This window comes from Neomonachus schauinslandi, chromosome 2 (assembly GCF_002201575.2).
Source record: "Neomonachus schauinslandi chromosome 2, ASM220157v2, whole genome shotgun sequence".
Taxonomy (NCBI): domain Eukaryota; kingdom Metazoa; phylum Chordata; class Mammalia; order Carnivora; family Phocidae; genus Neomonachus; species Neomonachus schauinslandi.
Window position 1 is genome coordinate 26,549,692 of NC_058404.1, and position 13,845 is coordinate 26,563,536.

The 13,845-nt window shown below is 47.4% G+C and overlaps 1 protein-coding gene across 1 annotated transcript; it reads right to left on the reverse strand.

Moving 5' to 3' along the window:
- Window positions 1-843: 843 nt before the first annotated feature.
- On the reverse strand, window positions 844-11,255 carry PPP1R3B (protein phosphatase 1 regulatory subunit 3B). Its single transcript, XM_021694203.2, has 2 exons — window positions 11,120-11,255; window positions 844-5,529 (listed from the first exon to the last, which is right to left on the reverse strand). The coding sequence occupies exon 2, from the start codon at window positions 5,502-5,504 to the stop codon at window positions 4,647-4,649; it is 858 nt and encodes a 285-aa protein (XP_021549878.1). The 5' UTR covers window positions 5,505-5,529; window positions 11,120-11,255; the 3' UTR covers window positions 844-4,646.
- Window positions 11,256-13,845: the final 2,590 nt, after the last annotated feature.

Below are 13,845 nucleotides of genomic sequence, written 5' to 3' on the forward strand. Positions count from 1 at the left end.
TTCTCCCGTCCCGTTTCTGCGAAGGCGAACTGTGGGCCGCGTTTGACCGTCTTGAGAAAGGCAGGTATGTGCGTACTCCTTTTCTGCATTTACTCACTAGGTGCTGAGGTTTGCTGTGCTCTTCTTTCCCACGGGCCTTTGCAGCATGGCGCACACTGAGTTACAGGAAACGTCTGGCAGCAATTTGCCTCTCCCTCCATCCCATCTAACTCTGAAATAAAACATCTCTGGAAATCTTACTTAGGATGAGTGCTGACATCCAAAGGAACAGAGGCCCCACCAGGAGCTGGTTGGCTTTGCTGGTTACAGTCTGTCGGAACAAGCAGGTAAAAGCCACCACGACCATGTTCACAGTTTTCCTACCTGTAAAAACAGTCAGCCCAAAATATGCTTCACGAGCAAGTGAGAGGGTAGGAGACGTGCCCTCAGATCAGTGAAAATGGATTCGGAACAACACTGGCCCTGTGTTTCTCTAGCCCTTAGCTGTGACCGGCCTTCACCACTGGGACAGCTAAACCATAATGACCACCTCCCTGTGTGTCTCAGCTTTCTAACTCAGCCCCTGATTGAGATCTAGCCCTTTGAAAACCTACATTCCATATGTGGAAACACACTAATTGAAAATAATTCTCTCCCCAGGGACCTGGCTGGCTCAGTCCGTGGAGCGTGCGACTCTTGATCTTGGGTTCGTGAGTTCAAGCCCCATGTTGGGGGTAGAGATTACTTAAAATTAAAAAAAAAAAAAGATTAAAAAAAAAAAGAAAATGATAAAAAAAAAAAATTCTCACCAGCCTCTGACTCCCAGAAGAGTCCGTTTTAAAATAGAACAGTTTCAGTCTTGTGCTTTCTACCTTTATTACATTTTTGCGTTTTGAGATACAAACCAACCACTCTCTTATACCACACAAAAGACATCCATTCTTGTGATTTTAAAGTGCATTTCCCTTTAAACGCTGTGTACAAAAATATTTATTTATTTTTTAAACATGCGGACGTTTCTTGACAAGGCACTTTGAGGCATTGGGTGCAGACGAGCCTTCGGTTCTCCATTCACCCTGAAGTAAAAGTGAAACATCGTCTTCACAGCTGCCTTCTTGGGAGTCCTCCCAGGTCCAGCAGGCTCTAGGAACTGAGCACCGAAACTGCCAAAAACATTCCCGGCTTTCCAACCATGCCGAGGAAAAGCCGCCCCAAACCACAGACACCCTTCCCAGTCCCACATGTCCACTTTGGGAAGTGCAGAGAAGCCACTAGAATGTCTTCGACACCTGGTAAGATCATATTAGGCTTATGACTCTTCCTCCCCGGTTTCAGTGATCGGAACCCCCCCAGAGCAGAGGGCCACGGGGCCTGCTCTGGCAAACCGCACCCAGAGGAGGAATTTTCGATGAGGAAACAAATGAAAGACAATCAAGGTTTTCATTCACTGTCCACTGAGGGGGAAGACCCGGAAAACGGGCCCTTCTAAAAAATGAGCCGACTCTTTTTTGGTTTCTAAACATATCTATAACCCATTGAACATCCAAGTGACTACAAATAATGCTTCTTTTTAAAAAGCAAATTATACACAAAGATCAAAACCACGAGACATTCTTTTAGCCATTCGAAATTTACATCTTTAAAAAACACTGAAACAGTAATGTTTTCCACCATTAAAATGAAACCTTAGAGAAAAAATAAATTCTACCTTGACTCTGAAATTGCTTTAATTTCTGGAGAACTACAGAACTCCCATTATTTCTCACCACTTCCCCTTTCATCAGAATACTTCCAAAAATAAAAAGAAACCCATTCAAATGCTTCCTATCTTCCAAGAAACACTGAAAGCTTATTTATTATGTATCTTTCTATAGTCCAGGTTATTTATTGCACCTAATTTGCGAATGCTCCCCAGGGCATTGGGGGAAATAAATATGAAACAAAATGGAGCTGCTTCCCCATTTCTGGACAAGGGTACTAGTGGTGGGAGGCCCGTCCTTTGGGGGGGCAACTTGGAAAGGGCACTGGGGCTGGGGGACATTCGTCACCATCACCAACAGCTGTGTGAGGGGCAAACCCCCAAGTCAGGCTGCAGTGACGTCTCCAACTAAGAAATCTGTCACTGTCTGAAGTGTGTAGACCTACTTACTGATGGTGAGCTCCGAAATAAGGAGAGGTTCTGCAGATCCTGGGACCATCTGTTGATATCCTGGGACAGAACTGGGCCCAAGGGAGAGAGACTGGTGAATAAGACAGTATTCTTCAGAGGCCCCTGCCTCCCTGAATGACGAGGCTGACAGGAAAGTCTCGCAACCACATTCTCTAGTCAGAGAAGGGTCTTTGAGGCAGGTGACGACTTGCCTGGTAGGGCGAGCATCCCAGGTGCACCGGCGGGGGATTTGCAACCAGTGCCCCCAGCAAAAAGGCTGGGGTGAGCTGGGAGTAAAGAATGGGGGAGGGGAGGGCTTATAGCTGCTTTTAAGAGCTCCTTATTGCTGAATTACCATATTTCAAATTTTGACACGGGAATGTCTTAAGATCACCATTACTGAAAACCAAACAGGCGTCTCTTGAGGCATTTTTCTTTTGAATACAGAATGATCTTGTTACTTGCAGTCTGGTAACACATAAATGACAGGGCACCTGGTACCTTTCTTGACTTGGAGGAGGAGGGACTGGACTTCTCAAAACAAAATAAATTCACGACCTATATAAAATGGTTTGCTTCCATTCGGTTTTGATTTGCACTATCGATAGTTCTGATCACCAGACTGTGACACTGAAAGTCCCGTTTGTGTATCTGATGTAGATATGTCTAGATAAAGCACAATTCTGCCCAATTTCAGCATAAGATAAAAATGCGATTTTCCCATAAATTATATCATGTGATCCCCAAGTCCTACTCTTCTGGGAGAGGCATAAAAAATAAAGCACTAGATCACAGACGAGTAACAGCCAGTTTTAGGAACAAGAATTACATCAAACATCACTTAAGAACATTTAAAAAGTCAAAACATTGTAAAGTTCAAAAAAGAAGGGGAACAAAAAACCAACCACAAAACTCTAGGAGCCAAGACACTCCATCCCTGCCTGACACTAACTGACAAAGCCGCAGAAGCCAGGAGGCCTTTTCCAATTGATCTGGAATATGCAAGCAAAAGATGACTCTCTGCTTGCAGAGTCCAGTGGCTGGGCCTCCAAATCCAGGCAGCTGTGGATCCCTCTTCCTGCCTTGCTTAGGAAAATCTCACTTTACTAAAATCAGGCAAATGGAAAACGAGACAGTCATTTAATTAAGCTCCAAAAACAAAACAGAAAAAAAAAAACAAAACCCCAACCTTCTCCCAATACATATGTAAAAATATTTTTTAAACACCCCCAAGTACAAACCAATCTCACCCCAGAAGAATTACAGGGTTTGGGGATCCATCTGTCAGTGAATGTCCCAGGAGTCTCACGACAGTATGAACTTTTTAAAAGAGACTTTTAATTCATGGTCCAATATGGTTAAGAACAATTCTTCTCTGATATTTCAGAGTTGCCACACTTTGAAAATAAAATATGAGAACTTGGTGAGGGTTTTCTCCTCTATCCCTTTTATATATACTCACACACCATAAATAAGAACACCTAAATCAAAGTCCCTGGGTGCTTGCAAAGGGTCCTGGATAGTGCAGATCATAGTCAAAGTAGATGTTTTGAGGATCCATCAGATCTGCAAATCAAGATGTCCTGGACACAGCATGGAGGAGGGCTCTCTAGGAAAGGAGAGTCTAAAATCCCTCTGGGAAGAATGAGATGCCTGCAAACCAGCCGAGCAAGTTCCAGCAAATCTTGTAATTAGGCTGTCTGGTGACTCAGGATAGGAGTGAGTACTTCGAAAGCTCCCCCAAAAGCCAAGAGGAAAAGCCACAGGTGTCCCCTCATGGTCCTGCCTGTCAGAAGCCTGCAGTCTGGAACCCCGCATAGGAGCCAAGTTACTTTGGATAACTGGTATGTCCTTCTCTGCTGGAACACATATATGTGGGGTCAGAAAGAGGAAGCGCCTGTTTCCATCACAGACTAATTTGCCTTATCTTTTCCTGAACATCAGATGAACAGTGAAGAAAACAAAAATGCAAAAAAAAAAAAAAAAAAACCAACAAAAACCACAGAGCTAAAGTGTGAAGGAGAGTACGTGGACACAAGGAACAGCAGTGACAGGCAGGAAGGACCCGGCTGGGTGGGGAGCGCCCAGAGATGAATGGCAAGGGTCCCATGGGAGGTGGCTGGGGATGGAGTGACTTCCAGGTGACTGTCCACATCCCAGGGGGCAGGAGCCGCTCCTCCAGGCAGCCGGGGCGCGTCCCGGTGGCCTCGTTATGAAGCCACCGTCCTCCAGCGTCCCCGGCAATGCCCGTGGGCCTGGGTCCTGCTCTGACCCCCGTGGCCGCCCTGGGTGCCCAGCTGACTAGCACCCCACATCTACTCTGAGTGTGAAACCAGTCCTGTGATCTAAAACCTGGTTGGCTTTGCTGGCTTAAGAAAACAAGTGAATAGGATCCTTTCTTTTCGAAGACTGTGCCAAATGGCAGTTGAGCGCTCCTCCTGGCCTCCGTCTCCACGCGCCCATGACCGCAGCGAGGCTTCTCCGCACCTGCTCAGCCGAGCTCCAACACAAGCAGTCACTAATAGTAGGGCCCCAGCTTTTCGTATCCTAAATAACTCGGCCACTCCGGAAACAGACCATAGGAACACCGAGGGCTCCCAAACTGGTCAAAGGATATTCCGAAATCGGGCCCGTTTGGTGGCTCGGCGGTGCCCTGAGTGGATTGTAGTTCAGCTCGGATGATCCTATAGTTTTTGCCTTTGTTGCTGTCCCAGTATGTCTGCCCACTGCACTCAAAGCACACAGCAAACTCCATCCTCTCATACGACTGAATTTTCTCAGGCAAGCTAATGTCAAAGGAGAACGTGTCCCTGTCCGAGCCGGCGTAAGTGTCCTTCACATAGCGACAGGGAAAGTCTGTGAAGCTTTTCCAGGTGTCGAATGTCATTCTTATTTTCACCATCTTCTCAAATGCCAGGTTCCGCACCTTCACCGTGCCTGCGACGGCTTTGTCCTTCAGGACACAGTTTTCAAGGCATACGTGGTCGGTCTGAAGCCGGTTTCTAAAGTCTAAGTAATCAGCGGAAGGCTGCATGAAATCCAAAACAAAGCTCTCGCTCTCTGCTGTCGTCAAGCTCACAATGTTGTCTAGGAGCTCGGTGATGTTCAGCGGAATATCTAACGGGTCATCGAATTCTGAGAACACTTTGACCATTGTCAGGGCCAGCCCTTGGTTGTCTGCGAAGGACACCCGCTTTTTCACCTTCTTCTCCTGGACGGTGGGGGCCACCATCCCGCTGGCTGCATTCTTGCTGCTCAGCTGGATGCACGGCCTCAGTGGTTCACTTGGCTTCGGTGAGGTCTTGAAGGCGAACCTCTCTTGGCGCAGGGAAGGGGCCATGCAGCTGTATCTGCACGCTATGTCCACTGCCATCATGGGGTTAGACGAATAGGCTAGAACCCTGGCCAAAGGGGAAGAGAAAGAAACGGCAACCAGATCAGACGGACGTTCAAGGCAACATGCCAACGGGGGCTGGCAAACAGTGTCTGCCTTCGTCTTGGCCCACACGGCGGCATTAACTCAAGTGTGGGCCAGTGTGACTTCAGTTTCAGGGGAGATTAAGCGTGTAAAGTGTGTGTGTGGGGGAAGAGGGCAAAGGTTAAAACAAACAAAAAAGTAGGGAGCTGCTGGTTTTAAAACTAAATTCACAGGTATTTCCATCAGGATTTCTTGGGGCCCTCAGTCCGCTAGAGCGCCTTGGGGAATAACAAAACCGTGCTGTCTGCAGGAGTTCCCAAACTGATCTGACCAAGGAATGCTTTTTTTTGTGGAGCATCTTGCAGAACACATGTTCTGAGAAACATACTTTGGTAGATAATGCTCTAATATGATAAAAAGAAATGAATTCTTTTTTTAAAGATTTTATTTATTTATTTGAGAGAGAGCATAAGTGGGGAGAGGGACAGAGGGCAAGAGAGAAGAGAGAAGCAGACTCCCCACTGGGCAGGGAGCCCAATGTGGGGCTCGATCCCAGGACCCTGGGATCATGATCTGAGCTGAAGGCAGATGCTTAACTGACTGAGCCACCCAAGAGCCCCAAAAGAAATGAATTCATCCCATAAATATTGATTGGTATTTACCATACGCCAGGTAGTATGCTAGACACTGGAATTCAAATGTGAAGACAGACACAAACCTGTACACTAGATTTTTATATGCCAGTGTATCTTTTACAAAATGTCAATAATTTAGTTTTTTTAAACCTTTCATATAGGTGGATATTTGTTTTTTTCTATAGTGAAGATAACCTCTGTAAGAATAAAAGGCAAAGAGAACTGTGCTCAAGATCAGGTTAAATCTGACTTCATAGAAACAGTATTTTTCTCTAAGTGAAAAAAAAAGTAAAACCAAAAGCTTAAAGACAAACTGGGAAAACATTTTACAAAAAGTATGGCAGCAAAGAGTTAATACCTTCGTATACAAAGAGTTCTTACAAAACAATAACAAAATCAAATAGTCCACATAAAAAAATGAGCAAAGAGCATGAATGGAAAATTCATGAAAAAAACTTAAAAATGCCCTAGAAATATGCAAAATGTCCAACCTTATAATTAGAGAATTTAGATTAGGAAACAATGCCTGTTTTTACCTCCTGAGTTAGTAAAGACTTTTTAAAAATAATATGAGTACATGGATTAGTCTAAACCAGCAAACCCTTTCTAAATATTATCATTTTTAGTTCTAATATCAGATACAGGTATTAATCTTAAGGAGTTAATGCATGGGGGTTAAAGTACTAAAATGTTCAATGCAACATTATAGGGAGGAAAAGGTGAGAAAACCTAAAGGACCAGTAACAGGTATCTGGTTAAATTAGGTATACAACATCCAGTGATAAAATTTTGTATCATTATTAAACCAGAAAAAAAATTTTAATCATTATTAAAACCAAAAAAAAAATTTTGGAAAAAAGGTTTAAGTGGCATGGAAAAAATTTATGATATATTTTTAATGTAAAAAATAGAGAAGATAAAATTGTACATAGAGATTAGACTTGGGGGGAAAAATATTAGGCATATGTATAGAAAAAAGACTAGAGATGTACTTGAAATTGTCAGAATATCCAGGTGATGTGATTTCAGGAAATGTGTTTTCCTGTGTTGTATTTTTAAAAATAACATCACTTCTATAATCAGGGAGAAAAAAATGAATCTAATAAAATGCCTCAAATATTTAAGATTGGCCAAAAACCTATCCCATCCGACACTACTGCCTCACAAAACCAAGCAATTTTTATCATCTAATTACCATACCAAATTTATATTCTGATTTGATAGTTATAACGGGCTACCTGAAGAAGTCAGTGACGAAACCAGGCTTAAAATCCGTAGTCTGCGAACCTCAGAACACAGGATCTGGACTAGGTCCCAAACCTCTCCCCCCTTACTATGGCAAAGGTGTAGGTATGTGGTGGTTTTTTGGGGTGCTTGCTCTCAGGCCTCCCCTAGTCCTGCCCACTGGCGGGGGGCTTCAGGGTGACGGTGATAGTTAAGGAGAAGCAATAGGCAAAATGTTGCTCATCTTCTGACAGGAGCTGAGACCACTGGTTCAGTCCAATAAACATCTCATTTTCAACTTCTGATTTTGATTCATCAAATATATAAAGAAAAATAAGAACAAAGACACATTGGGTTTGATCCCATTTTCCAAAAGAAATACAGCCATTCCCTAGGATGCAGGAACCATTTGGTGATGAATGATGAGAAAAACACACACATTCAGAGACACAAAACAATAATTTATAGGCACAATGTACTTATCTAAACATATATTTTAAAGGATATTTATCTTCCTGTTTCCCCTCTAATAAAATCAACAAGTGAAAATTTTAGGAGTAAATTTGCTTTCTATTATCTGTTTTTGTACCCCTGCAATTGTTCTGGAAAAGAAAAGTTCTCACTGAAATGGCAAGATAGCTTCACAGAGGGTCAGTGGGTTGGCAAATGGGTTCAATGTGAAAACAAAACAAAACAAAACAACCCTGTATTTAAAAAGTACATGAATTTTACTTTTCCCCTGTCCACTGAAAACTTCCTTAGAACGCACCGTTCACTTTCAGCTCTAATGTGAACACAGGTAGTTGTTTTTTTTTTTTTTAATTAAATGTGGATTAAAAATACCCCCAAAGTAGGCAAAACCTTGCATCCCAGCCCCTCCCACTCTGCCCACCCTTGACAACCTGGGCGTGTACTGAGGGAGGCTGGGTTCCTCCTCTGACCCTACAGCCCTTCCTCCTTGCCTGAGTCAGCACAAGATCAATTGTTAAGTTCTCCATCCTCTTCTCTGTCCCTTCAAGCCTGCAAACCAGCCTCAATACGTGCTTTCCTGCACCTCATACGTGCTTCCCCACACAATGTTAAAACAGCTCATTAGAAAAAGGTTGGGAAACTCTCAAGATACTGTGGAAACAGAATTCTAAAATAAGTGGATCAGTGAAAGAATCTGCTCACTCGCAGTTGACTAAAGTCACTCTCAGCTTTTAATCTTATGGATGAAAAAGACTTAGTTGAAGTTTCACTGTTTGGACCCAGCGGGTGTACATTTGCCCCTGAGATCCCCCCCCTTTTTTTTTTTTAAGATTTTATTTATTTATCTGAGAGAGAATGAGAGAGAGACTGAGCATGAGAGGGGGAGGGTCAGAGGGAGAAGCCGACTCCCCACCAAGCAGGGAGCCCGATGCGGGACTCGATCCCGGGACTCCAGGATCATGACCTGAGCTGAAGGCAGTCACTTACCAACTGAGCCACCCAGGTGCCCTCCCCGAGATCCCTTTTATACCGAACTGTTAAGAACTATTGGAACTGGGGGTCGGAGGGTGAGGTTCTGCTCAGAGCCAGCTCATTAAACAATTCCACCGGCACACTCTAGAGCCTCATTGGTTTTGCAACCTTCTTCCACGAAAGGCAAAAATAAAGTTAACTACCTGGTGGCCCGAGGGTTCCTAACAGGGCTACGGACTCAGGGGCACTGCTAACAACCACTGCCCAGCACCCGTCACTATTTAAGTGACACGATCACTGGAGGTGAGGACATTAACGCTTGTGGCCTCAAACAGGGTACGATCTGACTGTTGGCCATTTGCCTATCCTCACAGGTAGATTCCAGCTTTTATGAACCGGATCGTTCTTTGAGAATCAGTGTACCAAATGCTGATGTGATGTAGGCCTTCCTGACCCTCTGCTCAGGAATTCCCCAGGGGGCTGTGACAGGGATGATCATCACCCAGAAGTACTCCTAGCAATGGAGATGGACAAGCTAAGTTTCCTAAGTATCTGAAAGGAAGGCAGCTGGGCAGGTGTTTTATCCACAAATGGCATAAAAAGGATCAGTTCCAACACTGTATGCACAGGCTGTACCTCAGGCCTCCTCTCCTGACACGTTCTCCTGGCTGCTCAGCCCTTTCCCAGGCCGGGGAATATGAGTCACCAAGGTTGGCCAGAGAAAAAGCCAGAAGGAGAAGACAGAGACACACATTTGAACCAGCAGAGTATGACACAGGATTCGCTATCAGTTTGCTGCAGGACAAGGTCATGAGAGTGTGAGTGGCTGTTACTCAGATTCCCAGAAACTTGACTTCCAAATAGATGCCTAAGAGATCATTTTTGCTCCATGAGGGAATGGACCATGCCCAAGGGTGGATTTCAGTGTTCCTGGTCAAAAGAGGGCAAACCCCAACACTCCATGAAAATTGAAGCGAACAGGGATAGTTTTGCATAAATACTTTCCCTGTTCCACTAGTGACAAATAACGCAGCTCTCAGGACAGCTCATCAGGTTATGGTGGTGTTTCTTAAGGAAACTATAGACCTGTACAGAAAATAACCACATGATCTCCACAGTCTCAGGCAGCTGAGCTACTGGCTTTTTGGCTGTGCCTTTTATAGGAAGTAAATCTTTTTTCAGGATTGAGGCCAAGACATTTCCCCTCCATTTTCATACTTTGATAGGAAAAGACAGAAAAATCAGACCAAGAACCCACCAGGAACACTGAAACTGTACTAGGTAAGCATCCACAACCAGGTTACCAGGTTGCACTTTTTAAAAAGACATGTCCATCTACCCTTTGGCATTACTTTACTCCCTCCCAACAGGTTTGGCTGACACAGTATAAATAAAGTTGACATATTATCCTTTTTACTCCGATCATGGGGCCCTTATTCACAGCCTTAAAAGCCACTTGCGCTCTTCTATCCTGCTACCGTCATCTAAAGCATCTTTGAGATACACACATGCGCGCACATACACACACAGACTATTACAGGAAGGAGGTTAAGTTAAAATGCTACAGCACTTGCCAGCTAAAAATGCCCAACATGAAACACAGAGCACTAGCCTAGGAAGGCCTCCCCCTAGCTGTGCCACTGGAGCAAGTCACTGAATCTTTCGGGGCTTAGGTTTCTCCTCGGAGGTCCCTTCTAGCTCTGAATCCTGGTTGCTAATAATGCCCACTAACTTCTGTTCTCTTCCCTCTCACTTTCCCCTAAATACCTCTACTTTGCTTTTGTGGTGAGTCCACTGGCTGTCTTCAACTTTAGTCTTGGCTGCTGGACAACCCTACCATATGAACCATTTCCTCTTCTCCCCACCCCTGCTCAAAGCCCTAACCGCTCTTCTCCCGGACCCTGGGTCTCCCAGGGAGGCCTGGCCACACAGACCACAGGCTCCAACACCTTTTAGCAACTCTCCAAGTCTTCAAGTCCAGTCCGTCCTCGGTTTTCTCCTTCTCTGCAGTAAACAATACCCAGACGGGCCCCAACCCTTCTGGTATGTCGCTCCGGGCCCTATACCCGCTCCTTGGCTAGCAAGTCCCCTCACACCCCTTTCTCTGGTTCAAAAGGGTGCCATGAACAGGGCAGGGGGCAGGAGTAAGGCCAGAGCTTCCAGACTTGGAAGATCCCACAGGTCAGTGCGACCCTGCCCCCCTCGGCCCAACCGGCCTGCACCCCGCCCCCAAGCACTCCGTGAGCCTCCTTCACCTTGTCCCGCACCCACCTTTTGGGCCGTGGGGAAGCCCCCTCTCCAGCTGGCTCGCTGCATCGGAGAGCCTGGAGGGAGGTGGCAGGGGAGGCGGCCGCCACCGGACTACGTGAGCGTCGTGTGTCCGGGAGGCAGGGCTGGCGCTCCGTTCCCGGAGCTATGACCGGCAGGGGGAGGAGGACGACGAGGAGGAGGAGCCCAAGTTATCACACCCGGGCGGGGCGGCCGGGCAACCCCGGTCGGAGCCGTGCCGCGCGAGCGTCCCCGCGCGGCAGCTACGCCCCCGCCGGCCCGCGACAGCCCCTGCCTGGGGACCGGGGACCGTGCACCGGGGCTGGCTCTGGGTCCCACCGCCCTCGGCGGCCTGAGAGACTCCCAAGTGTGTTTCCTCGCGTATTACGGGGAAGCCTTTTCCTTGCACTCCAGTCCCCACCGCCCAACTTCGGGGACACCCTCCGGAAGAGTCGGGCCCCAGACTGGAAGCGCCTTGTCTCAGGTTCGAACTCGGCACAGCAGTCCCAGCCCCAGCCACCCTCAACTACCCCTGGCGGCCAGACCCGCACTTCAGTGGAACATGTGGATCCCGCCAGGCTCCATCCCACCTCTGGTCCCTGGATTACTCTTTCCACCTGAAAGCAATAGCCGCCTCGACCCCGTCTAGAGTGTCCCACCCCCGGAGTGTAACTGCAAGTTGGACGGCGGAAGTGCAGGTGGAAGGAATCAGAGAAGGTCTCCACCGCGCGCGCGCCCCTCGCCGCCGTTTCTCGGCCCTGCACTGGGACTCGAGGGCTTGGGGACGGACGTACCTGGTACAGCTCATAAGCCCCGATGTCCAGATGCGCCAGCCCGCCGCAGCATCCGCGCGGGGGTGGCAGGGGCAGCGGCAGGCGACGGCAGGAGCTGGGGCCGGGACTCAGGTCCGCGCGCTTGGCGGGCAGACGCATCCGTCCGTGCGCGAGAGCAGCCCGCTCGCCTCCTCCCCGTGGCCGGTCACCAACCGCCACGCGCGGCTCCCTTTAACTTTCCGGCACCTCTCCCCACCTGGGAAGCCATCCCGAACCCCTTCCACGTGAACGCCCCCCCACGGCCAATGGGCGCGCTCGGGACGCGAGCCGTCGGCCAATGGCCGTGGAGCCGCCGTCCGGGCTAGCACCGCTTCGCCGCGTGATTGGCTGCGCGCCGGGAGTGCTAGGGCTGCAGCCCAGGGGCTGGGCAGGGGGTAGTGGGGTCACGGTTTCATCAGGAGCCTGCGGACCGGCGCCAGGGGGCAGAGGCACTTTCCTACAGAAGAGCGTCGCGTTACACCAAGAAGGCTGGCACGCGGGCGGCTTGCCAAATTCCCTCTTCCTAGGCAAAGTCCTGGCCGGGCAAAGCCTTCCTACAGGCGCAGTAGTAGTTGCGTTGCATCCACGCCGTCCAGCCGCCCGCCTTCATGGTACGCTTTGGCCAGGGGCTTCACCGATGACCGGTAACTTCCCCATCACATGCCAATCCCAGAGAAGCCCCAAGAGAGTACCAGGTGTTGTTTGCCTCCGTGTTAGGTGGAGGCTCTTTGGGATGGGGATCTCCAGCTCTAAGGATCGTGTTGAAAACACGTAATTACTGACGCTGGCTTTGTGCTCGTCAGGGGTCCAAATGTTACTGTGAGAGGGATACAGTAACATCGTCTTATAAAGTTGTTACTGGGTTGGGAGGGGGCGCCTGGGTGGCTCAGCTGGTTAAGCGTCTGCCTTCGGCTCAGGTCATGACCCCAGGGTCCTGGGATCTACTCCCCCATGGGGCTCCCTGCTCAGCGGGGAGCCTGCTTCTCCCTCTCCCTCTGCCTGTTGCTCCCCCTGCTTGTGCTCTCTCTCTCTCTCAAATCAATCAATAAATAAAACCTTTTAAAAAAATAAAGTTGTTACTGGGGCTTGTCTCACAGAGTGCCACATATATAGGTATACAGGGAGGTATGTTTCAGAGGCAATTACCTGACTTGAATCTGCTACAAATACCTGTACCTGCAGGGCCCCCAGGATCTCTATGATCCACCTTGACGTCTGTAGAGAATGATGCACCCAGAAGAGACCAGCCCCTCCCTCTCAGATGAGATCGGTTTAAATACATATTCACATAATCATATGTGCTCAGCTCTGAGCTAGCCACTTTAGGGATGAGCATCCTAGTTTTCTAGTTTTAATGAATTTTGGAAATTGACAGAGGGTTGTCAGCTTATTAAAGTGCCAAACATTAAAATTACCATCTTCTGTTACCGACCTTTTCTTTAAAAAAAAAAAAATACCCTTTAACAATAAAAACAAACTAACAAACGTAGTATCAGAGTAAAGACCATTCCTTCACACTGGATATATTTAGCTTTAGGACAATTCATTACGTTGAACATGGCATTTGAGAATTTCTGCTTTTAAGGGATTTGAGAGAAAATTCTAATTTTACTAGAAATGTAAAACTAAAACACTGGTAGGTTGCCTTAATCCAATACAGGCCTTGAGCTCAAGACACAGTCTTCCTGTCTGAAGGGCAATTATTAGTCCTCTTCCTTCTTTTTTAATGGGCATATCTGTTAAAGGACCACCTCTGAAATCAGCTATTGGTAGGCGGTTGGCAAATACAATATTCCCTTTGCCAACTCTAAACCCCTTTTATTAGCTGATGAGTACGTTGATTTTTGAAGCCAAGTGTTGGCTACGTTTCTCAAGGGTAGTGAGCATGCTAGAGGAGTGGGCAAAGATGAAGAGCCA